Source organism: Watersipora subatra, chromosome 1, assembly GCF_963576615.1.
Source record: "Watersipora subatra chromosome 1, tzWatSuba1.1, whole genome shotgun sequence".
Classification (NCBI taxonomy): Eukaryota; Metazoa; Bryozoa; class Gymnolaemata; order Cheilostomatida; family Watersiporidae; genus Watersipora; species Watersipora subatra.
The window spans coordinates 50,208,285-50,228,834 of NC_088708.1; the positions used below are offsets into that span (position 1 = coordinate 50,208,285).

The 20,550-nt window shown below is 35.9% G+C and overlaps 1 protein-coding gene and 2 long non-coding RNA genes across 5 annotated transcripts in view; 1 reads left to right on the forward strand and 2 right to left on the reverse strand.

Annotated features, from left to right (window-relative positions):
* The window catches only part of LOC137385695 (uncharacterized), a 33,707-nt gene extending 19,676 nt beyond the window's left edge, over nucleotides 1-14,031 (reverse strand). Inside the window, exons 1-6 of one of the 3 annotated variants that reach the window (XM_068072224.1) lie at nucleotides 13,930-14,031; nucleotides 12,139-13,028; nucleotides 10,026-10,267; nucleotides 4,595-4,701; nucleotides 2,877-2,954; nucleotides 112-316 (exon numbers count right to left, since the gene is read on the reverse strand). In XM_068072224.1, the coding sequence (XP_067928325.1) occupies nucleotides 112-316; nucleotides 2,877-2,954; nucleotides 4,595-4,701; nucleotides 10,026-10,267; nucleotides 12,139-12,948 (1,442 nt within the window). In that variant the 5' untranslated portion in view covers nucleotides 12,949-13,028; nucleotides 13,930-14,031. Of the gene's footprint in view, nucleotides 1-111; nucleotides 317-2,876; nucleotides 2,958-4,594; nucleotides 4,702-10,025; nucleotides 10,268-12,138; nucleotides 13,029-13,929 lie in introns of all 3 variants that reach the window. The other 2 variants (XM_068072222.1, XM_068072223.1) reach the window with 2 other exon arrangements.
* Nucleotides 14,032-14,179: 148 nt separating this feature from the next.
* On the forward strand, nucleotides 14,180-16,531 carry LOC137385301 (uncharacterized). The gene is made up of 4 exons (XR_010977758.1): nucleotides 14,180-14,262; nucleotides 14,877-15,038; nucleotides 15,746-15,879; nucleotides 16,093-16,531. It is a non-coding gene; the product is annotated as an uncharacterized lncRNA (long non-coding RNA).
* A 934-nt stretch (nucleotides 16,532-17,465) lies between these two features.
* LOC137410646 (uncharacterized) lies at nucleotides 17,466-19,773 on the reverse strand. The gene is made up of 5 exons (XR_010981232.1): nucleotides 19,652-19,773; nucleotides 19,274-19,380; nucleotides 18,937-19,059; nucleotides 17,983-18,621; nucleotides 17,466-17,689 (listed from the first exon to the last, which is right to left on the reverse strand). It is a non-coding gene; the product is annotated as an uncharacterized lncRNA (long non-coding RNA).
* Nucleotides 19,774-20,550: the final 777 nt, after the last annotated feature.

Genomic DNA, 20,550 nt, shown 5'->3' on the forward strand with positions numbered 1-20,550 from the left:
CAATAAAAGTATATATATATATACATATATATACACATTGGAAGCATGAAAACGAGTTGAATATTAAAACACTTAAAAAACTAAAAATATTAAAACACAGAAGAAACTTACCTTAGAGCTTGGCGCCGAGTATTCACAGGAGAGGTAGAAAGTTGGTGATCGGCGATACGACTGGCATTAGACGCCTGCATGGCTGAATGACTAGCAGACATATAGCTTGAGCTCCCTGAACTATCATTTACACGAGGATACTTGGCACTCGGTCCCCAACTGCTCAATTCGGAATCTAAGATGTCATCTTCATCGGACGAATAGTCTACATGAAAAATTTTATATCAGGTGAACGACTCTAGATTCATTGATCACCACAACATCAACCAATGACCTGTGAAATTTAAATACTCTAACTTTGTTTGTCCCACAGACAAGTGCAAGGACGAGTAGCTAATATCAGTATGGAGTGTTAATGAGCAAGAAATTACAACACATATAACATCGTAAGAATTGATCCATGTCAGCAGCCATAATTTTCTAGCCTGAACAAATAAAACTTATTGGCACCTAAAGTGTAGTCTTCCAAGAATAGCTCTCCTTGGACACATGAACAAACAATGGGAGAGAAACTTGAGCACACGTGTCACAGAGTCAGAGCACCCGCAGTGGGGTGTCATAAAGTGCATTCAAATGGTAAATAATTGAAGCAAACAGCTACTAAATCTGTAACGATGGCATGCATCGTACACAAAAATGGTTTCAATAACCAACTACAGTCAAACATGGATAACTCGCCCACGGATAGCTCGGACACATGGTTAACTCGAACAGTTTTTTGCCCAACGGCTACCGAGACGGTTGTTATCGCTTTACAAAATCACTTTTTTCCAAGCCATAGAGGTAAACCTCAACTTTTCGTAATTCATAGGCGTCGTTATTACCACTATCGGCAAAATCTTTTTGTAAACGACTTTTCTAAAGGTTTGGTGGAATTTGATTTTCACCAAACATCCGCCTAGCGATGGCCCTTCGGAAGCAAGGAAAAGTGAGGTAACCTTCGCATAAACTTCAAGAAAAATCGGCAAAATTGATCTTGGTTAAAACGCTCAAAAGAAAAAGATGTCTTTTTTCTGAGCATTTCAACAACGATCAAGTTTTGCCAATTTTAATTTATAAAACGTCCTGGCAATAACATCACCTCAAACCACAAACCAATCTCAAGTGATAGAAAAATCTCTATACTTTTTGATAAAAAAGTTTTAAATTTTAAATTAGAAGCATTTAATTTGAAACAAGCCATTTATGCTTTTGATTTATATTATAGTTTGTATATGTACATGTATCTACTAATAAATAAATAAATACAAGGACTTGTGACAGTGCTCTGATAACTTGAACGCTCTGGTAACTCGAACACTTTTGCTCGGTCCCGTGAAGTTCGAGTTATCCATGTTTGACTGTATAAAAGATATCCACTATGAAAGATACCAACTATAAAATATATCAACTATAAAATATATCAACTATAAAAGATACCAACTATAAAAGATACCAACTATAAAATATATCAACTATAAAAGATACCAACTATAAAAGATACCAACTATAAAATATATCAACTATAAAAGATATAAACTATACAAGATATCAAACTATGGTCATGAAAACAATGATAATAAAGTAGTCATAGGTGCACTTAATACAATAGCTCCTGGTCAACAAATGTGACTTGTGAGAAAGTACACTAAGCAATCAATGTAGAGCAACCAGTTGCAGAAGAGTGTTTTTTGGACCAAAATGTCTAATGTCTGATTGGACTAATGTCTCTGATAGCTAACCCATATGGGCATGCCCTACCGACACACTAGGGTTTAAAAGGAGTGAGAATATTCTTATTGTAACACGCTCACGAGGAAGGGGTATTTAGAGACCCTATCCGTTTTATTACAATTTCTAATGAAGAGAGATGTCAGGTCGATCTATATTGCAAAATCCTCAAAATATGTCTATTTTATATTAGCGCACACTTCTACCAAATTAATATCGTAAGATTTGTCCAAAGGCTCTAAAAATGGTAACCATGAAAAGAAGTGTGCAATGCTTTTCGTCAAACATGCCTAACTAGACTGAAGGCATCTAAGCAATTTAGTTATAGATTTAATTACAGGGGAATACAAATAATGAATATATAGTGAATTATTAAAATAAAATAAAACCGATGTATAGAAGTTTTGCTAAGCCACCTTTTCTAAACCAAATGCGACAGCCAGCTTTGTCTCCAAAGCTTCCTTCTATTGATCTTCTAAACCGACATTAAAATCCCACAGTGATCAATAGGTTTTACAAAACCTGAATTATGTTGAAGAAAATCTTAAAAACTGTCCAATCTTGCTGCAGAAAAGACACCAGTGCATACGTTACTCGACTTCTTGCAGTTGTTAATTTGAAACTACCAGAACGAAGTGACTTACACCATTCCTCAACTACTACACAATTATAGACTTATGAACTTTACATTTAGCTATTCCATGCATGCCATCTCTAGCTCTCAAAATACATGAGTTGCGTGGCAACCTTTAAAATCTTCTTTTACTTCCGATGATACTACGAGCAGAATTCTCAGAAATGCAAGAAATAAAAGGTGCAGTTATGTGGCAATTATGTTTGTAGTTGATGATAAACTTGCTCTCGTCAGATGTAGCTGTGTGCGATATACCTCAGCCAGCCTTGATAGCATTTCAAGTCGACTAGAATTTAGTTTGTGAGTAAAACAGCAAACCGCTCTATGTATATAAAGTCTGGTGAGACAGTTATAACTAGATGCCTAGAGAATGACTGTCATAATGAGTTCTTAGACATGGATGGCAACAAACGTAACTTACCTGTGTTGAGAGCTTCTATGTTTCCATCATCCAATGTCTGTGCAGTCGGACCGCGATGACCATCGGCTTCCATTTTCTCTACTAATACAGAAAGCTTATGTTAGACACCAGTGCCATGCGGCAAACCTGACTTTATACTACCTGACAAGGAAAATATAAAGGATTAAAACATAGCGGCGTGTATTGGGTACCACCAGGGGTAAATATGTTATAATTTCACACGGTTTGGGTCTTGATCTGGCTCAGGAATTTTAATAACTGAAAAACCTTCCATAGCAGTAAGTGCACATCTAAACAGTATGTGCAAGCATTGTGGTGGACTTCATAAAAAATATACATGTATATAGTTTTCCTCTCCTGGTCAAAGTTAACAACTAGCAATTTTTCTTTGATGAATTTGAAAAATCAGTCAAGCCCAAACATTTGTTTCAAAGAACATCGTAAAACAGAGAACTAGGGTTAATTCAGAGTATTGTCTCTAAGAAACTGAGAACTAGAGTTAATTCAGAGTATTGTCCCTAAGAAACTGAGAACTAGGGTTAATTCAGAGTATTGTCCCTAAGAAACAGAGAACTAGGGTTAATTCAGAGTATTGCCCCTAAGAAACAGAGAACTAGAGTTAATTCAGAGTATTGTCCCTAAGAAACAGAGAACTAGGGTTAATTCAGAGTATTGTCCCTAAGAAACAGAGAACTAGGGTTAATTCAGAGTATTGTCCCTAAGAAACAGAGAACTAGGGTTAATTCAGAGTATTGTCCCTAAGAAACAGAGAACTAGGGTTAATTCAGAGTATTGCCCCTAAGAAACTGAGAACTAGAGTTAATTCAGTGTATTGTCCCTAAGAAACTGAGAACTAGGGTTAATTCAGAGTATTGTCCCTAAGAAACAGAGAACTAGGGTTAATTCAGAGTATTGTCCCTAAGAAACAGAGAACTAGGGTTAATTCAGAGTATTGTCCCTAAGAAATGAAGTTTCATCTTATAGAATATTCATGGTAAAAAACAGTTCTTTTTCCGATTTTGATGTTCATACAACTTTTTTAACTATCACTGTATATCATAAACCATTCATACTGCTTTCACCATCCAAGATTTCTGTAAAAGTTAACTGCTAAATGACGTTTTCCCAGTTTGCTAGCTATGTTACGCCGCTGTTCCTACACATCTAAACGGCTCTAAGTCGGTGAAACTTGTGAAATCATGTCAACACAGCGTGTAAACTAACAAAGTAGAAGTTTCCATACTTCTCTGACCTACAAATAATCTTAACTTTCAGCAATTTTAATTTTAACGGTACGCTATAACATGCATCAGTAAGCTATAACATACAACGGTAAGCTATGACATACAACGGTAGGCTATAACATTCAATGGTAAGCTATAACATACAACGGTAGGCTATAACATACAATGGTGAGCTATAACATACAACGGTAAGCTATAACATACAAAGGTAAGCTATAACATACAACGCTAAGCTATAACATACAACGGTAAGCTATAACATACAACGGTAAGCTATAACATACAAAGGTAAGCTATAACATACAACGGTAAGCTATAACATACAACGGTAAGCTATAACATACAAAGGTAAGCTATAACACACAACGGTAAGCTATAACATACAACGGTAAGCTATAACATACAAAGGTAAGCTATAAAATCAATGGATAAGCTAGACGAGTCGACTATAAAAGGGTAAACAAAGTGACTCACTTTCAAGGAGATGCCTATTTCTATACTCTCTCTCACATCTACGCTCCAGTTCCATCCGTTTCTTTCTCTTTGCTTCCTGTTGCCTGAGAGCCTCAGCATATGACTCCCTGCAACAGAACCATTTGTAAACTGTACAAATTGAAAGATAACACCGACATACTTGCAAATTAATCCTCTGTTAAACGAGCCAGAGTTGCCAATTTAGAGTTGAAAGTTTAGAAAAATTACTACATGAAAGAAAAATGGAAAATGATTTTAAGCATATGTTGTTGTCTGTTTGAAAACTATCTTTAGGCAGGCAACTGCTACCAACAAGTGTTAAACTTAAGAGGACTTATAAATACATGTATATAATTGATTATGTTAAGTTAAAAGATAGGAGAGCAGGGCAATGTGGTTTATCAGAAAAGTGGATTGTAATATTAAATTACTAGAGATGACAACTCATCTCTGGTTAAATAAACGCTTGTGTCAGTAATCTTTTGAAGATATACAATTGATTTTTGAGCTAAAAAGCTGACAACTTTTAAAAACATATTCGTTAGAATTGTTGATAAATGTTTATTTGCTCTGTTCTTGAACAGAGCATTTTCTTAAAGGTTGACTTGCAACAAAATTCACTTTACAGTTATTTGATATCAAAAGATTCACCATGTCTTACTCTGTTGTGTTGTAGGTGCAAAATATGTGGGAATGTGATTACAAGCTCTAAAAAGCTCAAGAACGAACAGTTAATCGCAGCCACATGAGACTGCCGTAGTTTGGATTCTCTTTCCAAAACAGCTCAAATGTGACGTAGTTGTGGTAGATAGTTTCTGTTTACATTTTCATGCAACCTTATTCGTCGAATTATTTTCACAAATACACTTCACTCATTCAATAAAACCATTTCTATTGTTCTTACGTGTCTATTTTATCGTCATTGTAATGCTGTCACTTTCAGCAGTGATATCTTATAACTTACAGTGAAAATTCGTTAAACTTTTTAACCTTAGCTCGAAGGAGTGCATATCATTGTCTGATAATCATGATGAGCCTGTTGGTCACCTGTGATAATCGAAAAGTGCTGCAAAAATTATTTTCGAAGTATTGGGTCACATGATCAGATTACGACTTGACGATTGAATAATGCCGAAACAAAACTGTAAAGTAGCGAGCATCTATATTTGATACGGGGTCTTCGGTAAAACCTGAAGTGTTTGTCATAAACTAGTACTACGATAAGTTTTATATTGAGCTTTGTATTGGCCTTTCAATTCATGTGAGAACATCACGTGACAAGACAGCCAAACTATCATGACTATGTCAGAGAAATAAAGAGATTTCAATCTACGGTGGCTTTTCGTTTTTGAGCTTTTAAGAGCTTGTAATCACATTTCCACATATTTTGCACCTACAACACAACAGAGTAAGACATGGTGAATCTTTTGATACCAAATAAACTGTAATGTGAATTTTGTTGCAAGTCAACCTTTAAATGCTCTGTTCTTGCTATATAGATGGTCATGACGGCCAAGGTCGATGATATTTTAGAGGTCAAGTGAGTGACTGCGAATTACAATGTATTTGTTCAACTCAACAGATGATATGGTCACATGCTCACATGAGACATTTCGGAGTCACAAGGTATTAATAAATTATTTACACATACATCTCTAGGTAATTGGATGAACCAAGAAACACAGTGTTCCATCAGCAACTGTAATGGCAAACTAAGCATAACATGACGAGGAAATTATCTATGGTTTGAGACATGCACTGTCTGAACTAATTTTAAACGTAGAACTCATCTAAAAACTAGGTCATATATACCTATAAAACCAAATAGTCTTGCGTTATGGAATGGCAATGTCAAACAAAATCACTTGCTAGCTAAAAACCTGCTTCCCTCTTCATCTACATGCAAAACTATATTAACAAATACGAAATGAAAGGAATCGGTTAGTGTTATACAGAGAGCTACAAATCCTACATCTGGCTCATACGAATGGATCACACAGAGTCAGGGCAGCACTAGACCCGACTCTTCCTTAATGGCAGCTATGCATGAGTGGATAGAAAGTGTAACTTGCAAAGAAGTCAGCCCCTTTATCTGACAGCCCTAACACATTCCCAAGTGTGAAGATCAATAGAATTCTGCGTCATACAGTCCCGACAGCCGTACGTACAGTATTCTAATTGAAAAATCAATGACTGAGGGGAGATAGGGAAGGAAAGAGAAGGGTAGAGCCAAGCGCTATGTCAAGTCAGATTGACTCAATTTAAATGCTACTAGATCATAAGGTAATGCTGAGGACAAGGAACTAGTCAAGTTTTATAAGATATTTAGATGAGTGACTGAGTGAAACCTGAGACAACAATGTTTGCTTTATGTGTTTCAATTTCCAGAGAGCGTACCCATTTATAGTACTGTTTGCATCTATGAATACACTCACCACATGTCCATAGAATAAGATTTAGACTTCAAGACACGCATACCTTACATGATGTGGCCCTATAATATTCATTCCATGACAACAATTAGCATTTTTGGTACTAGGGAACAAATCAAGCCTTTTTCAGTCTGGTAACGTATTTTAAGATGGTAAATCAACAATATGTATTATTTTCCATCGCAAAAAATAAAACAACCACATGGCAAAGATAATTGTGACAGTATATTAAGAATTTAACACCCAGTCTGTTCCCTAAATCATTATCGGAAAAAATCTCTGTTAAAAAATGTGAGTACACCAGATGAAAGAAGTTCTTATAAATCTCATTATATAGGTAGGCCTACTGCTTATAGATTAATCTCTTCTGAGGTTCAACTAAACCTGGTTCAGATAGAATATAATGAAAACATGAAAAGAAGAGTGTCTTGTGTACTAAATTGGTTCGCCTGCGAGAACAGATTTTGACTAAAGCATCGGTCAACAATAATAATCTAACACTAACAAAAAACTTCAAAATATGCTGTTAAAACTTTTAGAATTCATTCCAGGGCTAGTGACAAGAGCTGGGAAGATTTTTATCTACGTCCATCTGTATACACGAGCTGATAGGTTTCTTAATGACAGGTATCACTCATTGCCCTTTTTTATAAGTGCCTATAATTGATGAAATGGCCATTGGCCTGGCATGACTGAGTGAGTATTGTATCGATTCTCCTTATTGCTGCACTCTAAGTTAACTAGCAATAAGATAATATAATTATTCACAGTTATATTTCGCTATAGTCATCGCAACAAGGTACTCTATCTCCGAGTTTGATTACCTATACAGTTTCTCTTGCAGCCAAGATAGAAAATAAAAGAGCTCCTAGCTTTGGCAGTAAAAACTAAGATCTACATTGCCTCAACCAGTTGTTATAAATGCATATAGGAAAACTACAAAAACACAAAAGCTACGTCTGTCACTCGCCACTCAGATGTGATGTAATTATGTCAAAAAACTGTCTGAACATATTACCCTGGTATGTTAGGCGTTTGTAAACTTTTGAAAATACAATGGTTTAGCTGAAAATTCATCAATCAACTTCCGCTATCCCAAAAGGTGAGACTGACCACAAAAGACACCCGTGTCAATAGATCAGTGGTAGCGTTTGACTTCTGACAAGGAACATGTTTTTTTAAAACTAAGAAAAGTAAACAAAATTAGAAGAAAATGTAACATACTGCTGGTTCATCCAAGTCACTTACCATAAAACCTCTAATTGAACGCCATGATGCTCTATTTTCAACCTTTTCTTTATAGTGGCGGTAAATTAGAGGTGGCATTCAAATAGAGGCTGGCACTGTATTATTCAAATGGTTTGTCAGAATTGTGGGAAGATAGATAATAAATTGATCTTTCTTACCGGCAAACCAACTGTCGCCTAAATTTTGCTCTCTTTTTCCGGTGGAGCGATATTATTCATTCTGGATGCAATAAATCTGCTAACTTACCTCAATTTTGTCAAAGAGTTCGTAGTAAATATGCATTGAGAAACCGAAAAATATATCTACCAGTTGATATCTATTGCTTGCAATTAACCTGCGATGATATTCTAACCTGTGTCCTGCTTTGCAATTTGTTGGAGCTTTCAATTTTTATTTCATTCTAAATTTGAAGACATGACATATTTTCATTTTATAACTATATTCCACAATGCTGCATAAAAGCTCATTGCACTCAATGATATGTTTGCTACAGTTTGCAGCCAAAACTAGAGTTTTATGTGTAATAGAAGAGCAGTTACAAGCGTCAACCCATTGTAAGATCACATTATCGCAATGATGCTACCAAATATGGTAATATGCTATCAATCTGCAAATTTGCAAGTTATATAATAATAATCTATCAAATGCTACAAAGATATATTCATAAACAAGTGACATAAACGAACCATACTTATAATACATACAGAAACAAAAATCAACGTTTTTAAAACAAAAATATTTGCATCATTTGCTCGGACTGCTGCGTTCTGATTACTTTCGATGAAGCAAAAGCTACCTGTTCAATACCTTCCACAATGTCTACTGATCTCAACTCTTCTTCTGCACTGCTGACCTAGTCGATATTAGTGTCCAAACAATTTTTTTAGCAGAGCAAAACTTTTATGCTTTGTATTTCACAAAAATAATGATAGACTTTCAACCAGATAGGATCTAAGCACAATTTTTAGCCTAAAATTAGTCATTCATATAGTTGTATACTATCGTAAATCTAAATCATTTTTTACATGTACTTCGAAGTATTAAAACCGTGTCAACAAAAAACTACTAATAACCTAAGATAGTTATTAATTATTTCTATAGTGTTGCTTTCAAACTGTCAATGAAGAAAAAATGAAAAGCTTTGGAGCTGGACAACGAGTGAATTAATTGTTATTGATGTAAACTATTCATTATCAATATAATTTTGTGAACACTTTTCTACTGATTACTTGCTATTATGGGTTCGGAAAAATAAAAAAAATGTCAGAGTGGCGGTCAAATAGAGGTGGCATTTAAATAGAGGTGACATTCAATTAGAGGTTTAAAGGTATGTTAAGTTTCCATACAGCGATAGTGTAGCGACGCCTAGGTGTGCCAATACCGAGGTGCTATGCTGGGCCGACAAGCAGATTGTGTTTCCAAAAGGCGCTATAGTAGAACGATGGTTGTGCGACGCCTTATGTCAAGGCATATGTCTAAAGATGAAGCAACAGAAAAACAAATCCCATACGCATGCACAAGTGAAACACCATTGGCCACTAAGGCCGTTTTCATGGCACAAATATGGCACATTGTACGGGTACATTGTACGCTTCCAAACAGAGACACTGAATCCCGGGAGAATGAGAGTGACACGGTTGTTTTCATTATGTCACTGCTGCATAGAAACTTAGTAACACGTGTATTTGTCACCAAGCTGCGTCTAAACCTAAGACCTCGGTACTGAGTCTGCTGTACAAACATACACTTACCTTATCTCCCAGATTGGTGAAGTACTCTCAGTCTCTGGCTGAGAATTGAACATACTCAGAGGGTCCTCAGAACTAGCTGGGTGTGTAAGACGACTCCCAGACTTGACGGCTTGCTGAATATCCAACACAGTTGCACGCACAGCAGCGATTTCCTGAGGAGTTTTATTTTTCATTATGGCTTTGTGTTGAGCAAAGAACGAGTCAGTGTTTTCATCTGTTATAATCTCTGTAGCATCATCCCTCTATGAACAGGAATCTTTTAGCTGGTGTAAGTCGCTAATGATCCCAAAGGCATCTCAAGCTAGACACGAAGCCTAACCATAAAATGATTTCCTGTTGCCCAGACCAATCTTAAAATTGTGTTGGCTGATTAATTAATACTATTTGCAAGCTTGCTTTGAGTTTTGTCAACCCTTATAGCAAAATAATCATTTTCATTAAATATTCTCAGGTAAAAACTAACAGCTAAATTAATGCTCTGACTTGGATGGTAACACTAATGGTTATAAAGTTGAATAGACTTTAGAAATAATATTATAAGCCAATTAAAGGAATCTACTACATACCTACATGTATAGACCATTTATTGAGGCTTGCCGCTTAACAAAGAATCTTTATTGATAAAATACAACTATAAACGACTTTTCAAAGTGGTAAAAGACTGAAGTTTACCAGCTATTAATAACATATCGTGTGACTATTTTATCATATGATAAAGAGCTTATTAATGCTCTATTATGTGACCATGTGGTAACACGATACAGAACTCATTAATGCTATAACATGTGACTATGTGATCACACATGATAAAGAGCTCATTAATGCTCCATCACATGATCATGTGATCACACGATACAGAACACATTAAAACTACAACATGTGATCATATGATCACATGATACAAAACACATTAAAGCTACAAGAAGTGATCATATGATCACACAATACAGAACACATTAATACTCCATCATGTTCATACAGAACTAATCTATGTCTATAATAATTTATATATAGTATAAATTTGGGGTTGCAGCTAATAGAAAATCGCAGGAGCTAGCTCATATCAGTATTTCAAAATACAACCTGTCTTATCAAGCCTGCTGCCAGCAACACAAGTTACAATAAACAGCTGTGCCTACTACAGCGAGTGTTAACTTTACTGGTCAGTTGTTTATGTATAAACACATCAATATATTGTTTTACCTATTTGCAGACGTAAAATATTCTTTCTTCCGACTAAAGGCAATTCGGGAAAATGAACATAACAGTTGTATTCAGTTAATGCATTAGGCCTATTAGTAACACCTTCATGAGGACTTGATGACATGCGCCTCTAATATTGATTATAACTTTCCATGTCACTAGCTATGAATGTTCAAGGAGTTTATGATAAACCCGTCTTGCTTTTAATAACTGTAATATACAATTGCCTGCGATTCAATCAATACTTCAAAAAACACTGGTTCATTTCCATGAACTTTTTCATACTATATCAATTACGAAATGGCAGCAAATGTGTTGCGAGTCATTCAATACTTACGCTGTTCAGCCCTCTAATGATTGAAGCATACCGGAGAAACACCTAGCGAATTGTGGGGGTGTTGACATAGTAACTCGTACTGGCGCTGAATGTTAGCGTATTCGCCCGTATTAGAATACTTTTGCATGTCGCTTTTTTGATTGGCTAACTGATCAGCAGAGAGTATGTCTTAAAATGACACCCAAAACATACAAACAAATAGTTTTATTTAGGAAGTAAACTTTTTTGTACTAAAATAATATTTAATGGTCTTGAAAACAAAAATTTGCTTAAAAATAAACCTGCTGAACACAAATATTATAACCGATATTAATTTAGATTACAAGTATATTAATTAAATTTCACTCCTACAAATGGTTAAGACATTTCCAATGCACATTGCAGCGCTTTTGTAGCCAACCTGATTCTAATACAAGCATTTTGCAATGACCTTTATGTTACCACTAGTGCCCCTCAGCCATTACAAATGAAAATTTTTTCAGAAAAGTTTGTCAACAAACTAATAACTAACATACAATGCCTTCAAGAGAACCCATACTTATACTCATGCACGTGCAACTTTTCACCACTAACCTCAGAAAGGACTTTTAACATCTCTCCATCATCTTCCGCCTCTGACTCGGAGCTAATTTCCCCTTCAGATAGTCCGTCTGCTAACACAGGAAGAGTGTTGGGTGCTGGTTCTCCTGACATCGCTGTCAGCAAATCAAGTTCATCTGACTCATTGGATTTTCCTGTATCTTGAGCCGCCACACCATTACTGTTCTCCCACAAAGTAGTAGCGTTCAGGGGACTACTAGCAGTTAATGCTGGCTTACTTATATTCAAGGAGCTCACGTCCATGAGCTGACTGACTGGAATGACCATGGAAGAATCAGCGTGACCAGATAGGGCATCATTGGAAGACGTGACACCATTACACATTGATTCAGATGATAGCTGTGAATAACTAGAGCTTTTGTGGACTGTCGGAATGTTTTCAGTAGATTGACCCTGTGGCGCATGCATCTCATTTCGAGCGAGATGTTCAGCTATATCACGTTTTCTTTTTTCTTCGAGTTTCTGATTAATGCTAACATATTCAGTTTTGGGTACGGATTTTGATGGGTTTTCCAACAAATTATCGGCAAACCTTTGAGTCAAATCATGTATTACAGAATCTTCTGTCTTCTTGGCAGCATCAGACAAATCATTTATATTTTCATCACTCTTTTGAAGTTGAGACACAATTCTTTTAGCTACTCCTGGAGAAGCAACCCTTGGACTATGTTTACCAGACACTACGTCATCTGAAGCTTCCAAAGAGTCCTGCAGAGCTTTATCAGAAGATTTGGAATCACATTTTGTATCAAGCTTAGAATTAGTTTCAACAGCTTTCTCCATTTCCTGCAGGGCTCATGAATGTTGTTTTCAGTGGCACATTTGCTTGATCTTTTCCATTAGAATGTTTCGAATAATTAAAACTAGAATAACGCAGAAATGACAAAAAACAAAGTGATATGCAATCACATGAAATTTCTATAGAAACAAGTTTAATGTGGAAACAACGTATCTGCAACCCTACATGCAAGATTAGAAAAACTATAACTTTACTAACACAGGTCCTCCAGAAGTGAATGAATAAACTCGACCGAGTAACTATTTCATAGTATATATCAAGATTCAAGTGGTGATGAAACCTATGACAACCCAATCATTTGACATCGAGTTAGTTTTAGGCCTAATTGTGTTAGCAGTCAGCGGTGATTGCAAGAGAGAAGAAAGGCTGTAATCGAGAAAAATCTCTTTAAAACATGCAAACAGGCTATTCTGAATCGAAACCATTTGCTATCTCTAATTGAATGGTTTAACAAATCTAAAGATTATGAGAAGCGATATAGGCCTAATTATTTAACTGTGCAACAGAATATAGGCTACAACAGAATATCGTACTAAGAGCTTATCTGCAATTAACAATACTGTAAAGGAGCTCTAGCAAGTAAAAAACCGTAAAAGCTTAAAGAAGACGCCAATTACATAAAAAATTCACAATCGCAAAGTTGCAGCCCAATATACTTATGCTTATGTAAGCCATGCCAGCCCTCTTCTAATGTCGTTAATTATAATTTGCGCTGATGCTTTAAAAACCAAACCTCTCAAACACGAGTTACGTTACACAATAATATATAATAGTCTTGTATCACAACAACCAACACAGTAATAACTATAATGTCCTTAACACAACTTTGTTAAAAAATGAATGTCTACGAAAGCTTCGCTAAGCATTGCATAAAAAACGATAATGTGATAGAATATTTTGCTAGAGCATTCATTATCTACTCGAATCTTAGAACGTGTAACAAAAACACATATTGCTTCCCTTACCAAATCCAGATCCTATGTAGAAACCCACCTCCAGAACGCAGTTTTCTTAGAGTTTCTCAGAGCGCCAAGCTCTTCTCAAAATTCTCACGAGCTATAAAAGAACATACATGTACTAAAAAACCCAGGAAAAATCTAGTTCCTATCCAAAAAGTCCTGCGATCGCGGTGCGCGATATACGGTATATACGGTAGAAGAATTTCCTATCCTAAAAGTCTCGCAACAACCCGCTTAATCTCTCTCACTCCAATCCTGCGTGTAATTGATATAGGAAGTAATAAGTAACTGTAATTTATTCAGAATAGTGCACCATCCTCATTTTGCTACTAGCCCGAGGTGAGATAAGTAGTTAGTGAATGGAGCCTTGTTGTAAAATAATAAACCAGCACCAAGTCTGGCTTGCATACAGGCTAGACCATCCACAGAGGGAGAGCAAAAAGTTCAGCAACATTTGTTATTGAGCTTGGTGCTTTCCTTCTGTGATAGCTAGTTCATCTTGAGTGGTATTATTGTTTACTAGGTTTATTTATTTTAAGAATCATTATATGACGAAACGTTTACGTCAACATCCCAAACACCCACCCTCTTTTTCCTTGTTAATATTATCGCTTTTTGTGTGGCTGACTGATTGTAGTGGCAAACTTTTGATCGTGACTGTGTAGAGTTATTAGGACTAAAGGTTAACATAAATCTCAGTCAATCAATAATCAGTACAGGCCCAGGCAAAATTAAGTGCAATGTAACAGTAATTATACCTTGCACAACATTACCCACTTACTTTAAACGACTGCAGCTGTACCTTTTTCACTTGTCAGCATCACTCTTTAGAACAAGATTACATTGGTCAGTAGATTTGCAATAGGGTTTGGTGTTTGTTAGTAGTAGTCTGAGCCAAATACTGGTATTATTTCCTAAACTACTGTTACAGTACCCGTTCTGTTTGTTTACAGCTTGAAGACGGTGGTTACTCCATTACCATGTACACAGTAGGCTACATGCGCTCAGTACTTTAGATGGTCTTCAAGCACCCATAGAATAATATGAGCTGAGACACACGATGAAGTATGTGGTCGCAAAGCAAGACAAGAGCTTCACTGCTCCACTCAATGCCGGTACGCTCTTAACGTTCTGAAACTGGTTACTTACAGGCTTAAATGTGTATATATAAATATATTTATGTTATATATATTTATATATAAATATTGATAATAAATATAATTGAACATTATATATATTTATATATAAATATATATAATGTTCAATTAGGCCTGTCTGGGCTAGCAGGAAGTCTGGAGTGACAGATTTTATTGCATGTATAACAAGCTTTCAGTTTTTGTTTAGTGATATTACTAGGTTTTTTGGTTTAGTTACTAATAGGGTATGAATCCTTGAAAGACTACGCAATATATGAAGACCTCAATGGAAGAACGATCAATGTCACAATGCTCAAGCATGAGATATAGCCATTTTAAAGTTTAAAAACTAGGACATTGATCAGTTTTGCAAAGAGGTAGTTTATTTTAAGTAGGGATATCCCTAGACCTGGATCATTTTTGCTGAAAGTTTGTCAGAGACTAAACTTTGTGACCAGAACTATCTAATGGAAAATAAACCTAGTATTTTGAGAAAATGTGACATTGATCTTTCTTCCGTTGAGGTCTTCATATATATATGTATATATATGTATATATATGTATATATATGTATATATATGTATATATATGTATATATATGTATATATATACGTATATACACGTATATATATAAACTTTTCTTCTGTTTGGTGTGCTATAATTTTTTCTATTTCATTAATCTTTAGAAAGTCTTGCAAAGAAGTCCAGGCGTTTCGTCAGAAAGATTCCGAGTGCGATTGTTGGTTCGAAGATAATACTATGCAAACATGGCTGAGATATCAACAGAAGGAAGAAGCAGCAATACAAAGACAAAGTGCAAGTGAGTGACAGCGATATCTTTGTGTATAGGGCTGACGTACTGCACTCATGGTAGATGTCAATAGCAATGCTACTTTCCTACATGTATCAGGCTCGTCTGCTTTTTTCTTACCCAAATTATATTTTGTGGTTTCAGCGTAATCTTTTATCTGCTTCACTCAGTAATTTCATGCTTAGTTGGGTCATATAAAATATCTATCTAACTGTGTTGTAGAAAGAGATTAATTCTGATCATCCATCAGTGAGGAAATGGCGAAATCTGGTTCAGGATGCGATAAAGATGATTGCACTGACAGATTGACAATAAGTCAGAATTGTGCTCCTCAAAAGTTACAGAGGAGTCATTGTGGCCCATAGCCAAACGATAGGTTTAGTGAGCACCTGGGACCCACGATATCATTATCAACAGCTAAATGTTTTTACTGTAGTGTCTACAACTTAACATTGTCTCTTTTTGTTTGTGCACACGCACAATATGCAAAACCAGTCGCTTTGAAATAGAATATGCATGTTAGGCCAGTGTAACTGACGCAAGATCTGTGTTATATCCACATTATCTTTGATATCAAAAGAAATGCTTTATTCACTACCTCACTCATAAAAAGTTCAAAATACATTATAAATTTAAATATCAATAAATCTATAAACAAGTATTCAAATATCTCTCAACATGTACATACTAGAAACACATAAAAACATTCCACCCTGATGGCTTGTGGTGCTAATTGGCCGTGGTGCTAATTGGCCATAATGAAAACAGAAAAAAGCATCTTTCTCGACATATAAATGAGACGTTACAAAATATAAATGAAAACAGTGGCTGTTGACACAAGCACGTTTCATCATGAGCGTATACATGTTTGTAAAACTTAAAACTATTACTTAGACTGGAACAAGTTTATACATATCTATACATATGCCATAGCGTTAATCTTGCATCATGTATGTAAATAAGTAAAAGCCTAACCTAGAGGATCACACCTTCTACCATTCGTTGCAACTGTCACATAGTACCATCCCTCCGCCAGGCGCATCGAAATCGGTGTTGTCATGAGGTCTTCGACATGTGCAGAATAGCTAAAATGAACATAGGCTGGCTTGTTAACAGAAAGTATGGAAATCCTATCATAAATGTTTCTTTCATCGTCATCGAAATATTTTTTCGGTTAATTGACCATTTACTATGAATAATAAAATGCCACCATCCAATGTGCTCCAACAAATGAAGAAGTTCTGGTATTTTCTCATTTCCCGCAAACTAAAACTGATAGCGGCAACTCAGACCAGATGTTAACTTTTCTTTAAACCAATGCATTGTGTATATAAAATTTTTGAAGAGCGAAAAGTTTGCAGAAAGTCTGTTTGAAACACCCCTTCCACTAAGTTTTAACGAGGAGAAAACCGTTTACTGGACGTTTTGCAGGATAATTGAAACACCCCCAGGTGTGTTTTGTGAACCCCAAGGTGTGTTTTATGAATTTTGTTATCGACACCAAGAGGTTTGTTGACATGCAAAAGAATTGTGTGATTATTCGCGTGGTTGTATCAATGATTTCTTACCTTGTCACGGATGGTGTGGGCCCGGGTCCGTCTGACCTTAGATGGCAGTTGTAATCGAGGGAACTGTGTCCATTCACCCTGCTGGAGGCATGTCACAACATGTGCCCTGAGTTTCTGCTGATCGAATGCAGTTTTGCAGAGATTAGTTCCAAATAAGGTTTCGACCAAGTACATAACTGCAAAGAGGCCACAATCGGTGGAGCCATTTTGTGCTTGAACTGATTCAACTGCCAATGCCAACTCCTCTAAGCCTTCAAAGAGATCATCGTAAAGTAGTGAAACATTTGTCCCGCACAAACTGTAGTGGTAGAATTGGCTTCTATGCAACAAAAACAGTGGCTAACATATGACATTCAATTTAGTGAAAGTATAAAGTACATATATAAAGCCTGGCTATTTTCAGCACAAATTAATTCGATCGTTAGCAAATACAAAAGAAAAATTATCGATTATGTGACTTTTAAGCATTGTCATAAAAATTCAATGCAAACACCCAATGAGAATCTCAGCTGTGGAATGAATACTACTGAAATTCAATACTAACATCATGGAAGAGAATGCAGAATGCATGTGATTGGCAATGTCACGATCTATAGGCCAATATCTTCTATTCGATCTGTCAGGAAGGGCATCATTGAACATGGTTTTAAGATACTCCAGTATATGTGGCATCATCTTAGGTAGAAAGTTAACTCCTTGGGACACCATAAGATGAATGTGACACTTGATTCCGTCATCGACATTTTGAAGCACACCTGCTTGCTAAAAAGACTATATACAAGTGTGGGTGTCAGATAGAAAATAACTTGAGAAATGCGCAAATTTATTTATAACATATACAGACTGTGGGCACAATGTGTAATGGGGTACGTCTGTCTCTTTTCACCGATTCAATTGCATGGTGGAAAGGAGCAATCACACTTTGCTCAGCTTCTGTGATAACAATATACAGTTGCAGGGTATTCTATTTTTTATGAAAGTCATACAAATATATCCAAAGACATTAATAGTAAAGATGATATTTTTAACATACTTTGCCAACTGGGTGATTTTGATGGCATTCCACTTTGAGTAGACTGAGTAAAAAGTACTCCTCTAGCCTCAATGGCCAGGCATCCTTCATGCTCCTCAGCATCTTAGTCTTCTGTGTTCTGACAGAAGTGTTTTCAGACATCGGCTTCAACTTAGAAACAAATAATGGTTTTTGTTAGTATAAATGTTATCATTGATAACTGCATAAATGACACTGAACAGACCAAGGAGACAGAATAAGTGCTCAATATGACTAGCAAGTTTGGAAAAATTGGACGTTTATATAGTTGACGTAGGACAATACCTAGAATGTTGGTGTGACATCATGTAATTTATTTCAATGTTGGCATCGCTATCTAGGGTAGTGAATAGTTTTAAAAAAGGTTTATACTGGCATTGGCGCGGTATTGACATTTGTTGACATAAATGTATTGACATAAATGTTGGACAACTTTGAAACACCAACCTGAAAATCAGGATATCTGACTATTCTCTTTATTGTCAATCTGACAGGGCAATCCATTTTTACCGTGTCCTGAACCAGATTTCGCTGTTTCCTCACTGATGGATGATCAGAATTAATCTCCTTCTACAACACAATTGGATAGATATTTTATATGACCCAACTAAGCATGAACTCACTGAATGAAGCAAATACAAATATTACGCTGAAACAACAAATCATAATTTGGGTAGGAAAAAAGCAAATGAGTCTGATACATGTAGAAAAGTAGCATTGCTATTGACATCTACCATGAGTGCAGTACGTCAGCCCTATACACAAAGATATCGCTGTCACTCACTTGCGCTTTGTCTTTGTATTGCTGCTTCTTCCTTCTGTTGATATGTCAGCCATGTTTGCATAGTATTATCTTCAAAACGAAACGCCTGGACTTCTTTGCAAGACTTTCTGAAGATTAAGGAAATGGAAAAACTTATAGCACCCCAAACAGAAGCAAAGTTTATATATATATAAACTTATATGTGTAATATCACTAAACAAAAACAAAAGGCTGATCAATCATGCTTGTTATACATGCAATAAAATCTATCACCCGAGACTCAATTCTAGCTCAGACAGGCCTGATTGAACGTTATATATATTTTTTTTTTATATATATTTAGATATATATACATATTTAAGCCTGTAAGTAACGAGTTTCAGAGCGTTAAGAGCGTACCGGCATTGAGTGGAGCAGTGAAGCTCTTGTCTTGCTTTATGACCACATATTTCACCGTGTGTCTCAGCTCATGTTCTTTTATATATGCTTGAAGACCATCTAAATTGCTGAATGCACATACCGTGTACATGGTAATGGAGTAGCCACTGGTCTTTTAGCTGTAAACAAACAGAATCAGTATTGTAACAGTAGTTTAGGAAATAATACCGATATTTGGCTCAGACTACTACTAACAAACATCAAAGCCTATTGCATATGTACTGACCAATGCAATCTTGTTCTAAAGAGTGATGCTGACAAGTGAAAAAGGTACAGCTACAGTCGTTTAAAGTGGGTAATGTTGTGCAGGGTATCTGTTACATTGCATTTTGTTGCAAGTCAACCTTTAGCCTTTAGTCTTAATAAACCTGTGCAGTAATAATAATAAAGTACTCAGCTCAGGATGGTGGCAAAATGCTTATATAATTATATACTACTTAACAATATACCACTCAGTCAACAATACACCACTCCGAGTCCACAATACATCACTCCGAGTCCACAATACACCACTCTATCATCATATGTCAACGATACACCACTGAAAGTCGACAATACACCACTGAAAGTGAACAATACATCACTCAAAGTGAACAATACACCGCTCAAAGTTAACAATACATCACTCAAAATTAACAATACACTACACAAAGTTAACAATATACCACTCAAAGTTAACGATACACCACTCAAAGCCGACAATACACCACTGAAAGTTAGCAATACACCACTCAAGGTCAACAATACACCACTCTATGTCAACAATACACCACTCAACGTTAACAATATACCACTCTTAATTAACAATGAAAATGATGCACTGTGTATTCCGAGTATTCTCAATAAATGATCATTAGTTA